Source organism: Neophocaena asiaeorientalis, unplaced genomic scaffold (assembly GCF_003031525.2).
Source record: "Neophocaena asiaeorientalis asiaeorientalis breed wild unplaced genomic scaffold, Neophocaena_asiaeorientalis_V1.1 scaffold106, whole genome shotgun sequence".
NCBI lineage: Eukaryota > Metazoa > Chordata > Mammalia > Artiodactyla > Phocoenidae > Neophocaena > Neophocaena asiaeorientalis.
In genome coordinates this window covers 4,417,167-4,441,018 of record NW_020172597.1, presented here as the reverse complement: position 1 = coordinate 4,441,018, position 23,852 = coordinate 4,417,167, and the positions used below count along the sequence as shown (strand labels likewise).

At 39.6% G+C, this 23,852-nt stretch overlaps 1 protein-coding gene and 1 non-coding gene across 2 annotated transcripts in view; both read right to left on the bottom strand.

Annotated features, from left to right (window-relative positions):
* The window catches only part of LOC112395510 (uncharacterized), a 36,091-nt gene extending 21,220 nt beyond the window's left edge, over positions 1-14,871 (bottom strand). The window contains exons 1-5 of the mRNA XM_024738746.1: positions 14,451-14,871; positions 10,762-10,847; positions 8,658-8,784; positions 8,296-8,391; positions 3,539-4,703 (exon numbers count right to left, since the gene is read on the bottom strand). Coding sequence (XP_024594514.1) covers positions 3,539-4,703; positions 8,296-8,391; positions 8,658-8,784; positions 10,762-10,847; positions 14,451-14,577 — 1,601 coding nt within the window. The 5' untranslated portion in view covers positions 14,578-14,871. The remainder of the gene's footprint in view (positions 1-3,538; positions 4,704-8,295; positions 8,392-8,657; positions 8,785-10,761; positions 10,848-14,450) is intronic.
* Positions 9,024-9,119, bottom strand: LOC112395601 (small nucleolar RNA SNORA12). Its single transcript, XR_003002408.1, has one exon. It is a non-coding gene; the product is annotated as a small nucleolar RNA SNORA12 (small nucleolar RNA).
* Positions 14,872-23,852: the final 8,981 nt, after the last annotated feature.

Sequence of the window (23,852 nt, the reverse complement as noted above, 5' to 3'; positions counted from 1 at the left end):
ACTCTCATGACCTCATCTAACTCTAAGTACCTTCCAAAAGCCCTTCTCCAGATACAATCACATTGGGTGCTAGGGCTTCAACATACATATTTTGAAAAGAAACTTTTAGAAAAATAAAGGTAAATAGAGGAAACTTATCTGTGTTTTGAAATCAACTACATATATTTTCATTAAAATGTCTCATCAGAGAAATTAAAAGACACATGAATGTCACACACAGCCCAGCTCCTGTCCCAGCAGTTTAACCCATCCAGCATTTCAACTGCTTAGCTGTGCAACCTTGGGCATATCATTTATCCCCTCAGATCTTCAGTGTCTTCATTTATAAAATGGGGGAAAATAATAGTATCCATTTCATAGGAATGATGCCATTTAAATAAGGTCACCTCTGTAGATGTACAGAGTGTGCTTGGCACAAACAATCAGTTGAAAGAGGATGACAATGAGGGGTATTTGGATAATTGACTAGAAATTTGGAAAGCAGAAGCGTTTAGATCCTCAGTTGCATCAGATGTAAAAACACAAACTCAAAATATAGGAAATAACCTTTTCAGTGATACCAAGACTAACAACAGTCATACAAATAAATTATATATGAAGGGATGAGTTAAACTGGAGTGGGGGGCTGTTGAAGGGGTGGAGCCTGCCTTCCCCCGGGAGAGGGGCTGCACATGCCACCATTCAGTCTCCATTTCAGCCCTGTTTCTTACCCCTGTCTCTTCTGTGTCTGGTGTCTCTGATTCCAGAGCAAATTGTCCTTCTCCAGAGAATAAACTCTAGTCTCCTTTGGGATGAAGGAAGGTGGTAATGTAAACTCTTTTACAAAAACAAAGATAAAGTCATGTAGTTAATCAGCCCTACTTAACTGCATTTTAAACAAATTAACTTAAAAATACCCTTCTATCTTAAAAGTATGTCAGTTATGATTCACCATTCTTATAATGAGGCTTATAAATTCTGATCCATTTGCAAAGAAAAAAAAGGAAACGGAAAGGTTTCCTCACCTATAAAATCTAGGTGAGACAGTATAGGAACTGCCTTTCTCTACTGTCATAGATACGTAATTCAATTCAGTTCAAATCAAAGCAATTCAACAAATATTTCTTGAGTCCCTACTGTGTGCCAGGCACTATTCTAGGCACTTATGATACACTGGCAAACAAAACAGATCCCTGCTCTCATGGAGCTTACATATTAGTAAGGGGAGACAATAGTAAATAATAAGCATAGTAAATATGTAAATTATCTAGTATGTTAGGTGATATGTGATATGGACAAAGAAAGAATAGAACAAATTAAGGGGGGGTTGGGAATATTGAAGTTAGGGGGTAAGGGACAGGTTGCAGTATTAAGTAGCATGGTCAGAACAGGCTTTAGTGAAAAGGCAACATTGAGCAAAGATGAGAAGGGAAGGGTAGGATGTCTGAAGGAACAGCTAGTGCAAAGGCTCAATGGCAGGAAGAGGTTGGAGTTCAGAAGAAAGGTCTAGGCTGGGGACGTGAATTTGTCAATTAAACAGAGATAGTATTTTAAGCTATAAGACCTTATATGAGATCACTGAGGCAGGGACTCACTGAGGCAGAGAAAAGTGTTGGTCATGCCTTTCACTAAGAGAAGCAATCAGAGAAACCCAAATTCTTGGGAAATCTAAGACCATGGAAACATGGACAAACATATATAAGGAACAGTGAGCATCCTCACTCTGTCCTCTGCCCATCAAAGTCATACAGGACCTAAGAGTTAGGAGCCAGTTGTTTTTTGTTTTTTTTAAAGTAAATATACTAATAGAAAATACCTAGAGATAATGGTATACATTCTGGATTAGCAGCTTTACTTTTGATAGTTCACACAATGCTCAGGCAGTTGAATTGTTTGTTCTTCCATTTAAGAGTAAGAAGTTGAACTTGACCAATCTTCAATTATGTTTGGAAGGATGCAGTATTTATAAATACAGTGAAGTACTATGAATCAACTCCTCCACTTCTTCTCTCATACTTCCCTGCCTCAGTTTGGCCCACGGTCACTTTCTTCCTGGTCCTCTTTGGTGGGCCTCTAGATGTGTTTTTCTGGGGCTATCTCAAAGACTCTCCCACTCAGCAGAAAGCACATTTTTGAATCTAATACTGTACATTTGGCAAATGGAAAGTCAAAAACAATTAAAATGGCAGCCACCAATCTTAATATATCTATCTTCAAAAAAACATCAATATGTATTAAGGAATTATGGCTTAATTTTCTTACGTGTAATAATGGCATTGCAGTTAAGTCTTAACAGAGTGGTGGTTATCTTTTAGAGATACATCTCAAAGCACTTGTGGATGAACAAAAAAGCATCATTATGAACTAAAGTCTGCGTAAATATCTCCATAAATAATTCCTAGGTTTCCAAAATAGCATCATAATTGTGATTTAAAAAAATTTTTTTTGCAACAAAATACCAAAGGAATTGGTAAGGAAATAAGATTTTTGGCATAGATATAAACAAACATACAAATTTGACATTAAATGACAGTCCATTGTCAGTATTAATCATTTTACATACTCTATAGCAGGAGTGGCAAACTACAACCCTCGAGCTAAATGCAACTCAAATTTGTCTTTTAAATAAAGTTTATTGGAACACAGCTACACCCATTCATTTCTCAGTGGTTCTCAAGTAGGAACTACCTTGCCCTCCAGGGGACATCTAGCAATGTCTGGGGAAAGTTTTGGTCATCACAATGGATGAGGGGACTACTGGCATCCAGTGGCCAGGGATGCTGCTAAACACCCTACGATGCACAGGATGGCTGCCCATAACAAAGTATCTGGCCCCAAAATATCAGCAGCACCAAGATTGAGATACCCTGATTTATATATTGCCTCTGGATGCTTTTGCACTAAAATGGTAGAGTTGAGTAGTTCTGACAGCGGCCATATGGCCTACAACACCTAACATATTTACTATCTGGCCCTTTATAGAAAAAGTTTGCCAATTCCTCTCTATAGAAAACCATAAAATATAAGTATCCCATGTATAGCACATTATCTATCAAGTCTAGAAAAACCCCTTTAACATTTTTTCTTCTAGAAATGAGACAACTGACATTTTTATTTATACCTCTTCCAGCCATATAAAGAGCTATAGTAAAGATTATATTTTATTCTGATTCATTAAAGGGATATTTAAAACAGTGACTCTCAAAGCCAATCACAGATCACTGGCCTGTTGTGATGATTTCACTGGTCCACAGTGAAATGAGAAAAATAAAGACAAATTTGGGAGATTTTCATAAAGCTAAGTTAATTCAAATGTAAAGGGCTGTTCTCTATGAATATATCCTTCCTGTATTTTTAAATATTAAAATGCCCTTTCTTTTCTGAAACAATGCAGATAATAGGTAGTGCTTTTTTTTAATATGGCAAAATTAATAGTTGTAACATTGGGTCAAACCATTAAAAAATAATTATTGGTTCTTGAAATCCAAAAGTCAGAAAACCATAGATTTAGAGGTTTTTGCTCCGATTTGGGGATTCTTTGATGTTGAACATATTTCACATATCATTGCTGAAGGTATTTCTTAAATGTGTTTTGCAATGTCGAATGAGTGATGAACTACAGCTGAAGGCTTTTCCACATTCATTACAATCATATGGCTTTTCTCCAGTATGAATTCTCTGATGTTTAGCAAAGGATGAATCATGCCTGAAGGCTTTCCCACAATGACTGCATTTATAAGGTTTCACTCCAGTATGGACTCTTTGATGGATAGAAAGATGTATTCTCTGGCTAAAGGCTTTCCCACATTCCTTACATTTATATGGTCTTTCCCCAGTATGAGTTCTCTGGTGTTGAGTTAGGTATGTGCTGTGGCTGAAGGTTTTACTGCATACATTACAAACATAGGGTTTCACACCAGTATGAATAATCTCATGTTGCCTGAGGTGTCTAATCTGGAAAAATGCTTTTCCACAGTCTTTGCATGTAAAAGGTTTCTCTCTGACATGAGTTCTCAGATGCTGGATCAGCCCAATGCTCTGGCTGAATGCTTTCTCACATACACCACATTCATAGGGTTTCTCCCCAGTATGAATTCTAACATGTTGAGTAAGAGATGATGGATGTCTGAAGGTTTTCCCGCATTCTTTACACTCATAGGGTTTCTCGCCAGTATGGATTCTCTGATGTGGAATAAGGGATGAACTTTGGCTAAAGGCTTTTCCACATTCTTTACATCTGAAAGGTTTCTCTCCAGTATGAATTCTCATGTGTTCTGTAAGATGAATGAGCTGTTTGAAGATTTTTTCACAAATATTACATTCAAAGGTTTTCATTCTTGTATAATTCCTTGAGTGATTAATCAAACCTAAATTGTATCTACTTTTCCTTCTAGATATGTCATATTTATGGTGTCTTTTTCTTGGAGGATCTATTGGTCCTGAAATAACTTTTGAGTACACATGAATACTTTTCACACATCTGTTAGATTCTTGGCCTCTCTCCTCTGTGAGTGTTTTCTTGTGGATCAAGGGGATTTGCCCTGCACCCATTCCTTGGTTCTCCTCGTGGTTTTCTAACTTATGACATTTGGAGTCCCTTCCCAACGTGGAAACCAAGGTGCTTCCTCTTGTGGACCTTTCCATCATCAGGTCATGGTGTAATTCTTCCCATGAGATGTCACTCTTTAAGATTGACTCTTTGGTTTCTGTTTCATCCTCCAAGTCTGAAAGAAATCCAAAAATATAAATAACTCATATTCACTGAACTTTAAAAAATAAATGGCCACAGTGAGAACAGGAGGGGAAAAAAATAATATATACTAGGTACAGGAGGGTTGGACTGTCTTCAAATAGGATCCTGCCACCTAGAGAGCTGATGTGAAAGTAACAAGGTGGTCAACACAAAGAAGCTGTTAAAAGTATGTAAGGTGACTTTAAAAATTGGGAGGAGTTCATCCATGAGAATTGCAAGAGGAAATGGACTAAGATGAAAGCATCACTGGAAGGGCAAATATCAGAGATAAAACAAGGAGATAAGAATTCTAACACGATATCATCTCGAGCTTATATTTCTATGACAAAATTTTATTTACTTAGAAAAATTTAAGTATCTCATACTCTGTGCATGTTAAAATGAAACATCAAATAATATAGAAGTGCATTCACTGAAAAAGGATAGCCTCTCTCAATCTCATCCCCATTTCCTTTAATCTCTTAGGATTTTGGAATGCATCTGTTCAGACATTTCTCAATAATATACACATGTGAATGTGTGCATTTGTGTATATATGGTCATAAATATACATTTCTACCCAAAAAAGGGAATCATGGAATACATATAGTTCGGCATCTGTTTTTTTTTTAAGCTCAATTATATGTCTGTACATTTAGATTTATCTCATTCTTATTAACAATTGTACTACATTCTACTTACAAACATATTTGTTTGACTTTACTAAAAAATATTTAGGTTGTCTCTGATTTTTCACTTTGTCATTATATGTAAGTTGGTGTACACTCTTGTCGATGTTTCATAGGATTTACTAAAAAGAAAGTATTGGGTATGAGTATGTGGGCTATCACTGAATATGGGTGCCCCTCCCTGCAAACTCACTGGATTTTTATCAATCTTCATAATTTCTGCCTACATAAGAGGTGAAAAATGATTTCTTAATTTGTGACAAAACATTAATTACACTGTAAACTCTTAAAAGATAGAGAATATGTATTTTATCCGTAGTATATATGACACAGCATTTTTGGATGAGGGAGTTTCCTGGATTTTTACTCTCTATTCCTATCCAACCATTCTGGACCCTGTCATCCTAAAGCACCAACATTTCCAGTTCACGGCAAAATCTTAGTCCCCAGAATGTCTAACCTCATTTTAGTAATAGCTCATACAAAGTACTTGGTAATAGCTGAATAAATTTTGAAGTGGACTCAAAAAGCAAGTAGAGGTGTTTGGATTACTTACTACAGGGAATAAGAAGGCATTTAACTTTTCTTTTTAGGGTAAAAAAAAGATAAATGTGATATTTCAAGTGGTCAAATCTGGCAGTAACATTCAAAATGATTCAGAAAGAAAAGGAGGACGTCAACAAATGCAACTAGAAATTATAGTAATTCGCATGGGATGATGGGAACCTGGCTTAGCAAGGTCAACAGAGATGAAGAGTAGAAGTGGACCTAGCAGGTAATATCAAAGAAAAAACCACGGAGAATGAGGGGAAAACAGAGTAGAAAGCATGATACATTCTTGCTGATACCATGATTTCTAGTCTCAGAGGCTAAAAGAACAGGAGGAGTCAGGATAAGAACTTTGTTTGAGAGAGAAGATAGCTTCTGTTTTTGGATATGCTGGGCTTGAAGTAACAACAGCATGTCTATATAGAGATGTCCCAAACACCAGGGATATGTGAGAATAGAGTTCATATGAACATATATGACAAAGATGAAAATATGGGGACTATAGATGTCAAAGGGATAGTTGAGACCATCATAATGCATTTGTGGGAGTTTGTGCAGAAACAGAACAGCAGTGTAAAAGACAGAGGCTCCTCAGGGATTGTGGCAGAGACTGTTGGCCATTCTGAAATCTCTTCTCCCTACTTCTGGACACACAACTATACTATATTTCTCAATCTTCCTTGAATTTGATTGAGTGAAGTGACAAAGGTCTCCCCCATTAAGTGAATGAGAGTGAAAAGTGATGTTAGCCATTCCAGTCTGGCCCGTAAAAACCACCCAAATGAACCCCTCTGTGCTCTTCTTCTACTGCTGGCCAAACTTAGTTGATGAGGAGGCCCTCGAGGATGATGGAACCACCATGTGGAAGGAATCTCTGTCCCTGAATTGTCAGGGGGAAAAGAACTGTCCACTGAACTAAACAGATCAATACATGAGCAAGAAAGTCCTACTCTGTGTGAGCCAAACTTTAGAGCCTATATACTATAGTAGTTTAGCTTAGCCTAAAAAAGGTGTCAATTATATATCTGCATTAAAAAAGGAGACTGATGAGAAGCATTGAAGAAGCAATAAGAGAGATAGAGGAGACAAAAATTATTGAATTAGCTGGTGGAAGAAAAGATACCAAGAAGGTGGTGTGGTCTATATAACCTAATGCTGCCCTGCAGGACAGCACCATAAGAACACAAGCTGTGGCAGCTTCCCTGGTGGCGCAGTGGTTAAGAATCCGCCTGACAATGTGGGGGACATGGGTTCAAGCCCTGGTCCAGGAAGATCCCACATGCCACGAAGCAACTAAGCCCGTGTGCCACAACTACTGAGCCTGAGTTCTAGAGCCCATGAGCCACAACTACTGAAGCCCCCATGTCACAACTACTAAAGCCCATGCACCTAGAGCCTGTGCTCCACAAGAGAAGCCACCGCAATGAGAAGCCCGTGCACCACAACGAAGAGTAGCCCCCGCTCGCTGCAACTAGAGAAAGCCCGTGCACAGCAACAAAGACCCAATGCAGCCAAAAATAAAATAAATAAATAAAAATTTTAAAAATAATTTAAAAATAAAAATGGGTTGTAATTAAAAAAATAAAAAGAACACAAACTGTGGAGTCAGAATGATTAGACAAATACTGATTCCACCAAGTAGTAGCTAAACAATCATGTACAGATTTCTTAACCTAAGAGCCTTCTTTTCCTCATTTGTAAGGTGGGGTTAAAGTAGGCACAGGACTCGCAGAAGCCAGCTTGGAAAACAGTGCCATTATTACTGTTACATTATTACTGAAGTTGAAGAAGACTATTAAAAGCCATTGGATTTGGTAAGAAGGAATTCTGTAGTGACTTCTCAATGAGTCATAAATTATCTGAAATAAAAGTTAAATTACACAAGTTAAAAAGAGAATCAGAATTGAAGATATGGTCATAGAATAAGATTTAGGAAAAAATTTTAAATGGAATCATCAGAGAAAGTGAAAGTCAGGATACAATAACATAAGGATCTGGTGAAGGGTACTGTCTTTATGAGGCGAGATCCATGGATAACTGAATGTACAGGAGAAAGAAACTATGATCAGGGTAAGGTTTAGAATGCTGGAGAAAGCAAGAAAACCACAAATGTCAGGTCAGGAGAAATGGTGAAGGCTGCTAACCCTGATGAGAAAGGCATCTCTTTTCCTCTGACTCCAAAGAAACTAATGAGAAGAGGCAAGTGCAGGAAAGGGGGGACAGAGTGGTAATCAGGTTTCTTGTGGGTCTCACCCAGGTGGCTGCAACCTCCCCAGTGGCCTGAAGAAGCCTTTAAGCCGAACTCTCTGGCAAGCATGACAAAGGCTCCATCTGCCTTGCTCTTACCTGGACTTGGACCTCCTGAAATCTCTCTCTCCATCAGCCATGGTTCTTCTCCCTTCTCCAACTGGGAAATCACACCAGGTTTGGAAAGCTGATACCCTGCTTGTGAAGAAGAAGAAAACTACATGTGCTGAGGTCAGAGAGGCATCCCAAGAATTTAAAGATAGTTCTTTGTTATTCAGGCCTTCTGAAGGGTAGAGTAGAAAGACGAGAGCAGAAAAGACCACAGCAATCATGACTTGATGTTCAGAAGGAATTAGAAATCTCTAACACAGAACCCAAAGACCAAGCATACCACTTAACTTAGAAATAAAGATTGTTATTCCAATAGACAGGTTCTAGTTACAAAGGGAACCCATCCTTACCCACTGAGACCAGGTTCCCATAGTTCTCCAGCATCACCTCCCGGTACAGATTCCGGTGAGCAGGGGCCAGCTGCCCCCACTCCTCCTGGGTGAGGTCCACAGATATGTCTTTGAAGGTTAACAGTTCCTAGAACATCAAATATGTTCCTTTTCAGCCAGAGTTAGGAAGTTGTTCTAACCTTGTCTAGATGCTAAGAGATTTTAGCCAAGTTTTCCTGGATACCCTCTTTTTTTTTTTTTTTTTTTTAAAATAAAAGCAAATCCATCATAGGGTTGGAGAAACTCAGCAGAGATTCTCCTCAGGCTAGACAGGTCTAGTCTATGTCAGTCTGTATGTAAGGACTTAAATTTATGAGGTAGCCTGCCACATGTGGGAGCCCATCTCTGATGCAGGAAAGGCTAGAAAGAGATCTCTTTGTCATCAAGCCTCTGCCAGTTCCTACGGACACCCTCTTGAAAACTGGCTGATTCTCTGCTGGAGGTTACAAAACAATGCAGGGAGTATGTAAGCTGTCTTTTCCAACTCACAATTTGGTTGAAGGCAAAATACTCATGAACTATATTAAAGAAGGTCACAGAACAGTATATAGTAATTTAGGTTAAGGACAATAAAAATCAGGAATATTTGAGAAAGGAAAGGGTTCAAAAGGGGCTAAGGCCACAAGAGAAAACCGGGATCCTGGTTGGGCTGAAAGAATTGGTTAAAATGAGAACATTTCGGGACTTCCCTGATGGTCCAGTGGTTAAGAATCTGCCTTCCAATGCAGGGGAAGCAGGCTTGATCCCTGGTCAGGGAACTAAGATCCCACGTGCTGCAGGGCAACTAAGCCTGCGCGCTCTACAGCCCGCGTGCCACAACGAAGAGCCCGCTTGCTGCAAGGAAAGATCCTGCGTGCCACAAATAAGACCTGACGCAGCCAAATAAATAAATTTTTTTTAAAAAATGAGAACATTTCAGCATGGATAAGACCCTTAGCTGGGTATTTCTGTTAGTAAAAAAAGTATGTGAGAACAGCACATTTTTAGAGGGAGCACGAATTCTGCCTAGTAAGGAAGATTCCTTGACCAAAGCAGACACTGCATTGTGAGGTACAAGAGCCTGTTATGAATGATCTACACAAATTAAATAACCATTTGGGTTATTTTTTTAAAATATTACCAAATGCAAAGAGACCCCAGAAGCCGGAAGGCTGAGATAATAACAAATTACTTAAGTATGGAATTAAGACTATTTTAATGCTTTTTATGTATTGTAAATAATTCTGGAATGCATTTTAGGCCTACTAGACACTAGCCTCCATATATAACTGATGAATTTGAGGAAGGTTAAAGACATGGGACTAAACCCTGTACCATGTGATTTTGGAAGTTATGGTCACTCCACTTTAAAACTCTTCTGTTCTCTAATAATATCTCCTTCTATAGTGGTTTTCTCTGATTACTCTCTAATTCTCTTGAGTTTCTCTATGCTTCCGGGGTTTGGCTGTGCAGAGCTTTGCCTGCTAGTGTCACTGGTTTTCTGATGAGCTCATGTATGATACACAGACACTATTAAACTGCTCTTTAGTTCTCCTTCCTTTTCTTCTTAGCCTGTTTAGTTTGTGTCCTTTAGGACCTGTCAGTAGCTTCTCTACTCATTTCTCTATCATCTGTAATTCTGCTCCAGGACATGACCAAAAATCCTTTCTGAAAGGTCATTAATGAAGTGTATACATCTCCAAGAATATCAGAACCTCTCTGTTCATTTTAAAGTGTTGCTTTAAATATTTTACAATGTTTGTCTTTCCCCTGGATGACATCTTGAGATGCTTAAGGGCAAGAATTATATTATATACTTTTTCTCTCTCTTACACACACACACACACACTCACACACATGATTTTTAAATTTGTTGTATAAATGGCTAGAGGTTTGCTAGAAACAAGAGGGTTTCTGAGGAAGGTTATTACAGGTGGGGAAAATGCCTGTGAAATCAATCCATGCAGCCTGGTTTCTAACAGGCTAAGAAAATCCAATCCAGGAAGTCGAGTCAAAGAAAATTGAAGCCAGGGCTCTTAAAATCTGAGAAACAATTTCAAGAAAGTGACAGGAAACTCCAACCTACCTGGGATTCTGCTGTCAGGGACCCAGATGCCACTTCATCCTCAAAACTTTCTCCCCGGGTCTCATCAGCATCCTGAGATAGCAGAACTGGGAAAGGAAAAGAGCTCTGAGGTTTGCATCTTCCCAGATCCCTCAAATAGAAAAACTGTCTGCAGACCTGCTGAATCTGGCCCCTCTCTCAATACATTCAATACAATGAGGGACATTCAGAGCAACTCAAGAGCAGGCTGGCGCCTCCTTAATGAGGAGGATCTGCAGTGCGTTGATTGGGGGATTAATGTTTCCCAATGGCCAACGCTGGTCCAAAAGCACAGACCTACCAGGCCATTCCTTTGTACAAAAATCCTGAAAGGTTCCCCACTTTCAAGAAAGAAAAATCCAAACACTTTACCATAGACTTCAAGATCCTCCACAACCAGTCCAAAACTGCTTCTTCAAGTATTACCTGCCTCTAAACACCATCCTTCATCCTCTGGACACACCCACCACATAATCCTATTCACCATTCTTTGAACATACCTGGATAGCACCCACCTCAGTACTTTCCCCCAAGTCCTACTCGGTGAAAAACTGAGGTATCCTTCTAGACCAGTTTGAGTGAAGTTTTCTCAGAGCCCCTTAATGAGAGGAAAGCTTCCTCTCCCCTGAATTCCTCCAAAGCTTTTTAAAAAATTAATTTATTTAATTTTGGCTGCATTGGGACCCCATTGCTGCGCACGGGCTTTCTCTAGTTGCGGCGAGTGGGGGCTACTCTTCGTTGCGGTGCGTGGGCTTCTCATTGCAGTGGCTTCTCTTGTTGCGGAGCACGGGCTCTAGGCACGTGGGCTTCAGTAGTGGTGGCTTGTGGGCTCTAGAGCACGGGCTCAGTAGTTGCGGCACACTGGCTTAGTTGCTCCGCGGCATGTGGGATCTTCCCTGATCAGGGCTCGAACCTGTGTCCCCTGCATTAGCAGGCGGATTCTTAACCACTGCGCCACCAGGGAAGCCCCAAAGCTTGGTTTTTATCTCTACTCTGGTATCTATCTCAGGCTGTCTCCTATTATATTTATTTTTATACTTATCACTGTCAATTGAGTATTAGTATGAGTATATGCATAGAAACTGTATCTGGTTCATTTTTTCCCATCTGCTACTTAAACACAACTAAATTACGCCAGGCTGCTAGAATTCAAGAAATACTGGCTGAAATTTGACATATTAAAAATATGAACTAGCAATTAAGGCACATGAATTATTGTCCTTGTACTTTTCCCTTAACTTTTCATCAAGAATATTGAACACCCATATATCTGACACATTAAATGATCGTTAACATTTGCCATATTTGTTTCATCTATCTATATTTTTTTCTGAACCATTTCAAAGTTGCAGAAATCATGATACTTCCTCCCTAAATACTTCAAAGAGTCTTCTCCTGCATAACCATGATACCAATTATCACAATTCAGAGAATTAACAATAATTCCATAGGATCATCTAAATATTCAGTCCATATTCAGATTTCCTCAATTGTTCCCAAACTGTCTTTTATCCTAGAGTTTTTCCAATTAAGGCTCACACATTTTAAGTGGTTATTATTCAAAGACTCTCTTACTCTAGACAGTACTTGCCTTTCCTTCATGACACTGGCATCGACTTACTGTATCCTCATGGTGGGGTTTCTCTTATTTCTCCATCCCCTGTATTTTCTTTAAACCAGAAGTTCCACCGTTAAGATTAATTTGGATCAGGTTAAACATTTTAGGCAGGGATTCTTCATGGGGGATACAATGTGCTTTATATTACATCACCCAGAAGGCACAAAATGTCAGGTTATCCCATCACTGGGACACTTGGTTGAGATAGTGATCACTAGGACCTCCCTGGTGGCGCAGTGGTTAAGAATCCATCTGCCAATGCAGGGGACACGGGTTCGAGTCCTGGTCCGGGAAGATCCCACATGGCTGCAGAGCAACTAAGCCCGTGCGCCACAACTACTGAGCCTGTGCTCTAGAGCCCACAAGCCACAACTACTGAAGCCCGTGCTCCGCAACAAGAGAAGCCACTGCAATGAGAAGCCTGCGCACCACAATGAAGAGTAGCCCCGCTCGCCACAACTAGAGAAAGCCCGCACGCAACAACGAAGACCCAACGCAGCCAAATATAAATACAATTATAAAAAAAAAAAGATAGTGACCACTAGATCTTGTCCCTGAAAAAGTATGCCCTTTCCCTGGCATTTAGCAAGTGATTTGTGGGGGCCATACCTTGACACCATGTGAATATCCTGTTCCCTACCAACCTTCCAATTACTTCATTTACAGTAAAATATTCTATCATTCTTTCTACATGTATTATTGGCAGGTATTCTCTGAAAAGGATGTAAAAAGCAAGGTAAATGCATCCTTCATTCCCATAAAAATCTATTTTCAACATAAGAAATCAGTGTATTAATCACTTCCAACGTGGCAGATGAGTTTTCTCCCCCCCTTCTCTGTTATATTTATTTATTTTGGGGGGGCTTCCTAAATTCTTTTCATTTTTAAAAATTTTTATTGGAGTGTAGTTGCTTTACAATGTTATGTTAGTTTCTGCTGTACAACAAAGTGAATCAGTTATACATATACATATATCCACTCTTTTTTAGAGTCCCTTTCTATTTAGGTCACCACCGAGCATTGAGTAGAGTTCCCTGTGCTATACAGAGTAGGTTTTCATTAGTTTTCCATTTTATAAATAGTAGTGTATATATGTCAATCCCAATCTCCCAATTCATCCCATCCCCCCTTCCCCCCTTGGTAACCATAAGTTTATTTTCTACATCTGTGACTCTCTTTCTCTATTTTAAGTGTCATCATGAATGCGTGGAATTTTACTTATTTAAGGTGTTACAATCAATCTGGACACTTAGGGCTTCCCTGGTGGCACAGTGGTTAAGAATCTGCCTGCCAATGCAGGGGAAACGGGTTCGAGCCCTGGTCCAGGAAGATCCCACATGACGCAGAGCAACTAAGCCCGTGCTTCACAACTACTGAGCCTGCACTCTAGAGCCCACGAGCCACAGCTACTGAAGCCCATGCTCTGCAACAAGAGAAGCCACCGCAATGAGAAGCCCGCGCACTGCAATGAAGAGTGACCCCCGTTCGCTGCAACTAGAGAAAGCCTGCGCCCAGCAACGAAGACCCAACGCAGCCAAAAATAAAATAAATAAAATAATAAATAAATAAAAGGTCCTTTAAAAAAAAATCTGGACACTTAAACTGTCCCCAATTTGAACCGGGCTTCTGCATCCTTCTGGTAGACGTCCATTGGTCTTTGAGCTCTTCCTTGCTATTCTAGCACAAGATACTCTGGTCTCACCTGGTACTTTCCCTACTGCCTTCTACTTCTGACCTACCCACCCAATACCTGGACAGGTCATTCATTTGATTCACATTTCCTCACTGTAAAATAAGGAAAATCAGGCAAGTCCTCTCAGCCCCACGCACCCATGGGGAAGATAAAAAGAAATAACATACACAGTCATGACACTGAAATATTAGTTTTAGTCTGAACTAACCACTACTACTTGGGAAAACCCCAGCCAGGAGCAACAATCAAGAACTCCAGAGACCTTTTACCTAAGCAGATGCTTCCTCTCAGCTGCCCACTTTCCTTCCCACCCTAGACGATGCTGCTTTGCCTCCCTCCCACCCAGCAGTCTATTCTCACCTCCTCCTTCAAACATCTTAGTCACGTCCTCCCACAGGGGCGCCCCCTCCGTGGCCTTCTTTGGATGGCGCAACTTCACCCAGGTGCTGGCCTCGACGGGCAGGGTGATTAGGAGTCTCTGAATCATGATAACTTCGGCGCTCCTTTCTGGCGAACTGTAGCTCAGCTCACAGGGCAGAGAGTCCTGACTGGGCTTGTCCACTTTTGGTGAGGAAACTGCCGGAAACTGACGGGAGGCTTCACAGTTGCACAGGCGTCCTCCACTCTCAGGAACCCGGCGAACATACAGCACCAAAATCCGGAGTCTGGACCTTTTTACTCCCTAGGCTCTCAGAAACACCTCCCATCCTTGCGCTCCATCTGTCTCCTCAGCAGGCAGCGGGAGGCTCCAGACGTTTATTCTAAATCGCCAAGTCTACAGGCCCCTAGCCATGCTGGTTAGAAAACATCAGAGTCAGCAAAAGGATCCGGAAAGTTCAATCACATGGTCAGAATTCTAGAACTTGCACCAATCACTGAACATTGTTTACAAAAGATACATGGTGACCGTGGATATATACAGTCCATATGGTCCAAAACACCGTGCTGGGGTCATGAAGCATAAAGGGATAAATAAAACCCAATTCTTTGTCTTAGGCAGCACTAGGTTTAAAGTAGTCTGAGATTTGGAGTCAAAAAGGATCTGGCTTTGAATCCCAGCTCCTTCCCTTCCCTTCTTAGGCAGCACTAGGTTTAAAGTAGTCTGAGATTTGGAATCAAAAAGGATCTGGCTTTGAATCCCAGCTCTTTCCCTTGCCGGCTGCGGCAAATCCCGTAACCCCGCTAATCCAGTTTCCTCCTCCCGAAATGGAGAGGATAAACCTTTTCTCCAGGGCTGAACCGCCCGGCCCTGCCCTCGCAGCCTTTGTCTGAGCCGACTCTGGGGCGCGGGGCACACTGCGCGCCACGGGTGACAGCGGGCGGGGCCGAGGCGGCGCTACCCGGCTTGTCCCCTCCCCAGACCCAGGGGAGCCCTGGCTCACCCCTCTCACCAGCTCGGGCCGCACGCCCTAGCCCTCCCGCCGCGACGGACCGGTCTCCGCGCAGGGCCAAGATGCCCCACGTAGCGCAGCCCGGCCGGTGCGCCTGCGCGGCAGCAGCCTCCGCGCGCGGTTCCCGGCGTCCTGCGGGGCAGCCTGCCAGCTCGCCGGCGCCTCCCGGGATGCGCCCCGGGATACTGTCCCATCACTCTCCGTTTGCACGCAGCTCGGGACCCGAACCCAGGGAGAAGCAGCCTGCTCCTGCGGAAGGAAACAAAGCCTGTGTTCCCGTCCCCGCCAAGACTACTGAATAGAACCGGCTCCCCTCTGCCAGGCATAGATGTGTGTATGTTTCCGCCGGGAGATTTGAAACACTTGACAAAGGGAAACATCTGTATCTCTTTTTTGTCGAAACAACATTGGTGTAAAAGAATCCATACCACTTTCACTTAATATGTACGTGGAAAAGACTGAAAGTGGAATGGAATCCAGTGTTTCATTAAAAGAATACCACGGTCAGGTAGTTGTTTGTCCTAGTATTCAATAAGTTCTTACGTTAATTGCTTTCCTTATATTTCTAAAATGCCACAAAATAACTGTTACCTGTAATCTCACCAAGCAGAGTAACCATTGCTAACATTTGGTGCACAGACACCTACACACACACAATTTTTAAAATGCATTTTTATGTATTTTCTGCAAAAACGATTATACTGTAATGCTGTTTTATTTTCTACATCAATAGCCTACAAAAATAACAATTCAGAAAATAGAGTAAAACTATGTGGTTGCTGAACTTCCCTGGTGGTCCAGTGGTTAAGACTCTGCGCTTGGACTGCAGGGGGCGCGAGTTCCGTCCCTGGTCAGGGAAGTTCCGCTAGCCGCGCGGTGCGTCCAAAGACAAAAATCCACAACAAAACAAAAAAACTATGTGATTGCTAGCTATTATGAACTGAATGTCCGTGTTTCCTCACCCCGCTCTCCAAATTCATATGTTGAAGCTCTAATCCCCAGTGTAGCTATATTTGGAGTAAGAAAGTACAGATCTTGGACTTCCCTGGTGTCACAGTGGTTAAGAATCCACCTGCCCATGCAGGGGACACGGGTTGGAGCCCTGGTCCGGGAGTATCCCACGTGCCAGTTGTGGCTGGGAGCCACAACTACTGAAGCCCACGTGCCTAGAGTTCCTGCTCTGCAACAAGAGAAGCCACCACAATGAGAAGCCTGCACTGCAACAAAGAGTAGCCCCCACTCTCTGCAACTAGAGAAAGCCCCTGAGCAGCAACGAAGACCCAATGCAGCCAAAAATAAATTAATTAATAAAATAAATTAAAAAAAAAAAGTACAGACCTTCCTGGGCTTATGATGGGGTTACATCCAGATAAGCCCATGATAAATTGAAAATACAGTAAGTCAGAAATGCATTTAATACAACTAACCTACCAAACATCATAGCTTAGCCTAGCCTACCTTAAACGTGCTCAGAACCCTTACATTACCCTACAGTTGGGCAATATCATCTAACGCAAAGCCTATTTTATAATAAAGTATTGAGTATCTCATGTAATTTACTGAATACTGTACTGAAAGTGAGCAAAATGGCTGTGTGGGTGCAGAATGGTTGTAAGTACATTGGTTGTTTATCCTTATGACTGTGACTGACTGGGAGCTGAGGCTCACTGCCACTGCCCAGTATCAAGAGAGGGTATTATACCAAATATTGCTAGCCCAGGAAAAGATTAAAATTCAAATTATGGTTTCTACTGAATACATATCGCTTTCACACAACCGTAAAGTTGAAAGATTATAAATTGGGGACTGTCTGTAATTAAGATTAAATGAGGTCATAAGGGTGGGGCCCTGATCCTATAGGATTAGTGTCTTTTTAAGAAGAGACATCAAAGGGCTTAATCTCTCTCTGAAGGCAGACCCTGAGGAAAGGTAATATGAAGATTTAGCAAGAAGTCACCATATACAGACAGTAAGAGAGCCCTCATCAGAAATAGCTCCTGCCAAATCTTGATCTGGGACTTCTAGCTTTCAGAACTGTGAAAAAAAAAATTTCCATTGTTTAAGCCACCCAGTCTACGATATTTTGTTATAGTAGCCCAAGCAGACGAACACACCAGCATATAGTATTTACAGAGTATGAAGCTTTGTTCTAAGTGCATTACATATTTTTTAAATTAATTAATTATTTTTTTTGGCTGTGTTGGGTCTAAGATGCTGCATGTGGCTTTCTCTGGTTGCAGCAAGCAGGGCCTACTCTTTGTTGTGGTGCCCAGGCTTCTCACTGCAGTGACTTCTCTGTTGTGGAGCATGGGCTCTGGCACATGGGCTCAGTAGTTGTGGCTCGCAGGCTCTAGAGCACAGGCTCAGTAGTTGTGATGCATGGGCTTAGTTGCTCTGTGGTATGTGGGATCTTCCCAGACCAGGGCTTGAGCCCGTGTTCCCTGTGTTGGCAGGCGGATTCTTAACCACTGAACCACCAGGGAAGTCCCGCATTACATATTTTAACCAATGTAGTCCTCATAACAACCCCTTGAGGTAAATGCTATTATTATTCCCACTTTGCAGATAAGAAAACTGAGGTTTGGAGAAGTTAAGTAACTTGCCCTGCATCATACAGCTTGCAAGTGGTGAATCCAGGCAGTCTGTGCTTCTGTCTACTACTCAACAAAAAAACAGCATAAATATAGTAAAAAGTTAATGGTAGAGTCTAGGTAGTGGTACATGGATGCTCACTGTAAAACTCTTTCAACTTTCCTGTATGTTTGAATATTTTCATAATAAAATATTGGAAAATATTGCTAAGAACGAACAACAAGAGTTATGCAGGACATTATAAATAAAACCACAAAAGTTTCTGATTTAAATGGCGAGAATGATGATGTACACCATGTTCATGGATTGGAATAGAACATTCTAAATATGTCACTTTCCCTCCTTTAATGCTCCACAATCAAAATCTCAACTTTTCCTCTTATTAAATTAAATGATTCTAAAGTTTACCTGGAATAGTAAGTATTCCAGAATGGCCAGTAAAATTTTCCAACAATAATGATGTCAGACTTGACCTACCAATATAATTGGTATAAATTGTTTTACCAATATAATATAAGGCACAATAATCAAAATAAGATAAAACTAGTGCCAAAATATACTCATAAATTAATGAAATGAAATTGGGACCCCTGAAACAGACTTGGTAATTTACTGAAATTTAAAATATTATAAAAGTGGCATTACAAATTAGTGGAGTGATGAATTATTCAGTAAGTGTCATTAGGACAACTAGTTAGCCACTTAGGGAACTGTCTTAGTCTACTTGGGCTGCTACAACTAAATACCATAGACTGGATAGCTTAAACAGCAGATTTTTTTTTTTTTTTTTACAGTTCTGGAGGCTGGGGAGTCCAAGATCAAGGTGCTGGCAAGGTAGATTACATTCTGAGGACTCTTCTCTTGACTTGTAGGTAGCTGCCATCTTGCTGTGTGTGAGACCTCATGTGAGGTCTCACATGACCTCTTCTTGTAGGCATATACGAAGAGAGAGTGAGCTCTTTGGTGTTTTTTCTTATAAAGACACAAATCCTTTACTTAAGACCTCATTTAACCTAAGATCTTATCTCCAAGTACAGTCATACTGGGGCTTCAAACTGAATTTGAATTGGGCAGGGACACAAACATTCAGTCCACAGCAGGAACAAATCAAGTTGGGTTTCTACTGTACATGTTACACATCATATAATTTCTGGAAAGTTAAGTTTTGTTTTAAAGTAAACTATTAAAATGTTCAAAGAAAGGTGATTCTATGCATAGTTTTGTGATTAAGTCTCTTTTATTTGCAAGGAACAAGTTCACCAGAATTGCTTTCTAAGTTAAAAGTATGATGATGATGGTGATGATGATGGTGATGATTATTGAAAGGATTCTGAAGTGTCTTTGGGTCATCATAGCCATATAATTATGATACTGGTGTGAGAAATGAAAAATAAACCAATGGAACAGACTAGGGAATCGAAAAATAGATTCTAGTGTATATGAGAATTTATTAAATGACAAAGATGGTAGCTCAATTCAGAAGGACATGGGTGAATTGTTTAATAAGTGAAGCCTATGGAATTTTATTACTTATCAATCTGGAAGAAAATAAAAACGGATCCCTATCTAAACCATATTCAGAAATATTCCAGTTGTATTAAACTCTTACATGTAATAACAGAACAAAAATCTTGCAAGAAAATCCAAAAGAGTACATATACAAATAGAACAGTAGTTACCAGGGGCTGGGGAGAGAAGAAAATGGGAGTTGTTCAATTGCTATAAGGTTTCAGTTCTGCAAGATAAGTTCTAAAGATCCACTGTACAATATTGTGCCTATAGTTAACGATACTGTATCGCATACTTAGAAATTTGTTGAGAGTAGATCTCATGTTATGTGTTCTCATCACACACACAAAAATAAAAAGAAGGACTCAAGGAAACTTTTGGAGGTGAAAATAGATTCTATATAGATTCTGCTTTCTTAATTGTGGTGATGGTTTCATGGGTCCATGCACATGTCCAAACTCATCAAATGTAGACATTAAATACTTGCAGTTTTCTTGTATATCAATTATACCCAATAAAAATGTTGGAAAAAAGTACGTATACAATTATTAGTGGGAGAAACGTTTTTAACAAAAAGTCTGAAAACTTGATCAACATACTTGACTAGATAAAAATTAAAAACTCTTGTAGGCAAAAGATCACTTAAACAAAGTCAATATACAGATGACATCTGAAAAAAATATTTGCAATGCAGATAGACAAAAATATGTATTTGACTCTAAAATATCATTTATTTTAAATACACCATTATTTATGTACTACTAATAAAGAAAAATGTTGCAATTAAATTAATACACAGTTTTTTACAGTGTAGAATTTTATTTTATACTTAATGAAGGAGCTCTTTCAGCCAGACTATTTCTAGGCATGGATTTTTGTTACACATAATGCTACTCTGTTTCTGTGCCTTTTTATGTACATCATAATTTTTTTCATTGTAATGCCAAACCACTCTGTAACTTTTACGACATTTAGCATAGTAATTAAACTCAACAGTTCCAGTACCAACAATGCACATAACTTAACCAATGCTTGGGCACTGACAGTCAATAACAACAATACCTCAACTACTGATTTCAAGTCAACTTCATCCCTGTAAAAAAAGTGGAGGTGGGGGGGGAGAAAAAAATAATCCAGTGAGAAAATGGGCAAAGAACATGATGATTAGACAATTCACAGAAGAGAAATCCAAATAGTCAACAAGCATATGAAAAGATAGCCAAACATGCAAATTAAAAGTAATAATGAGACATCACTTTACACCCAAACTGGGCAAAAATAAGAACTATAACAGCTATTGCAAGTGGGAATGCAGGGAGAGATTACTCCCATATGTTGATTATAGAAGTGGACACCTGTCTTTCTGGAAAGTAATCTGGAAACATCTCTTAAAATACAAAATACATACTCTGTTTACAAATCATTCCTACTTTGAGAATCTATCCCTTGGAAAAAATAGCGTTGTTACAAAGGACAGCTGTATAAGAATGGTTATTGCAGAACTGGTTTTACTGGCAGAAAATAGGAAAGTAAATGCCCACCAGTATGGAAACTGCTGAATAAATGATTGGCCCACACCAAGAACTTTAAAAAGGCCTTATAAACGAATCAATTGGAGCTATACCATCACTTGGTGGGATTTCCATGAGATATTTTTAAGTGAGAAAGTATTAAATTAAATCATGTGAATTTCTTAATATTTGATCAGTTTTGACATACAAAAAGGCAATATATGATTCAGACTAATAATTATCCCCCAAATATGTATATTTGTGTGTATATATACAGGTATATGTGTGTATGTAAATATACTACTTATTATATGCATACTTACATTGGTGCAGAGTATCTGAATGTAGAGAAAAATACATGCTACACTGTTAACATACACAAATTAAACAAAAGGAACATAACATGATCCTAAAGCAGATCATTGTAACTCCGTGCTTGAACTGGGGATTTATGCCAAATGATGCTGGCTGCATTATATTGAAGCTCTCAACTCCCTTTATTTCAATAAATGTGTTGAAAAAGAGAACAAATTTTTCTACTGTAAATAGGAAAGCATTACATGCCACAAAATAAATAAAAATACTGAATCCAAGAAATTAAAAATTTAAATAAAACAATGAAAAGAAGAAATAATAACAGTCAATTTACAAAAGTACATATCTGAAAATAAGTTTCTCGATGCAAAGAATGGAATTGTTTATCAATTTAAAAGTAGGGAGAGATATTTGGATTGATGTCACTTACCAAAAAAAAAAAAAAAGATGGGCTGCTACATTAATGTTTCCATTTTTCAGATTTGATATGAGCCAGCACTGGAAATCCTAATTCACTTGCATGCATGGTATATAAGTACAAGATAACTGCATTTCTGATGGAGTTAGAAACTAACCAAAATTATGAGAAATTTTTGTTTAATAATTATTTCAATAGGACATCTAATACAATACCTAGAATTTGATCTTCAAAATGTGTCAAGTTGTTTGATTAAAGATCGGAGATACTGAAGAGAGGGCTCCTTATCTATTCATCTCTGCCACCAGATTCAGAAAATCCCTACGAAGACATTTTAGCAAGTCTTTCAAATGTCTCTTCATAATCTTCAAAATATAGTACGAGAGAGTAGTTCAGATGAGTTAATCAGCATATCATCCAAACAAAAGGAACCCAACTCACCATTTTATTTTATTTTTATAGATAAAAGAACTTTTTTTTTAATTTAAAAAATTATTTATTTATTTTTGGCCACGCTGCACGGCTTGTGGGATCTTAATTCCCCCACCAGGGATTGAGCCCAGGTCCATGGCAGTGAAAGTGCTGAGTCCCAACCACTGGACCACCAGGGAAATCCCCCAACTCACCATTTTAAAGAGGTCCACCCCACGGCTCCAGTTACACAACATTGCTATTCAATGATTTTGATCTTTCAAGTGGAAAACTGGTTTAAACCTTGCCTTGCAGGACTGCATTTAGATTGTTCAAAGGATAAATCTATCTGGAGCCAGTGCCAGTTAGGAACATGCTCTTACAAATGTGATCCAGAAAGATGAAGTCATTTTAGCATCTTGAAGAGATGCTGCTCTTCGGTGGTTTCATTCAGAACCAATGAGCTTCTGAATGAAACAGAACGTGTTTGAAATCATTGCCCATCTCTTCATGGATCTGAGAAAATGGGAGAATTCAGTGACCCTCTCTTATAGGACTGATAATCTGAACTTTGTTAGGCATTAGGTATTTATCTTAAACCTTCACGCCCAGGTTCTTCCTGTGCATAATTAATTGGTAAATTTTCAAATCACCACTACTGTTCACATTTCTATTACAATTTTCAGCCTTATCCTTTAGAAATACCATTTTCACCACTGATTCATGATAGTGTCAAAGGGAAATTAACATTATGATTAGTGACAGAGTGAGGCCCAATTCAATTTACAATTATATAAACTTCTACATATTTTCCTTCACAAATGATTGTCAACTTCCAGCAGAAGGAACTGTGCTAGCACTCAGAATCATCTATACTATACTATCTATGCTATCCGTGCTTATGATGGTAAGTTTAGTTATAGTAGCCGACGCTGTTTGTGTCCTGTGCATACCCTTCAGACTTCCCAGTGTGCTTCAGCGATGCCAGCTGCCAGTATCTGCATCTCTGCGGCTGGGCAAGGAATTAACACTGACAACCCTCCCACTACACCCACCACCGGGGCTCAACCGATGACTCTTGCCGGTTGGTTTGACAATACCCAGTCTGCTCACCACTAGGTGGAATGATTCTGAGATTTGTAACTCAGTTTCCCAGAGTTTCAGTGTGATTAAGCTCCAGCCTCCTACAGAGATAACTAGCTTAATAGTGTATCCTTTACTGGCTATCTTCTTTTCCCTGTCTCATTTCCCCCACCCCCTATTGGTATTTCCCAAATAAACTACTTGTGCCCAACCCTTTGTCAGGATGTGTTTCCGAGAGAACCCAAATCAGTCACTGAATGTGTGAACAATGATCCAGCAAGTCATGCAGTCCTTGTAAGGTGAGCGCCTTACCAGCCTACACTACCCTAATCCCAAGCAATAATATCCTTGAAATTCCATGTTTAATGTACCAATTATATTTCTTCTAATACACATTAAAAATAAATACATAGAAAATTCATCAAGCTATACATGTATAGTTTGTATACTTTCCTATATGTAAGATATACTTCAATTAAACAGTTAAAAAGATAAATATGTAGCAATTAAAATTGTCTTTCACATAGAGAAC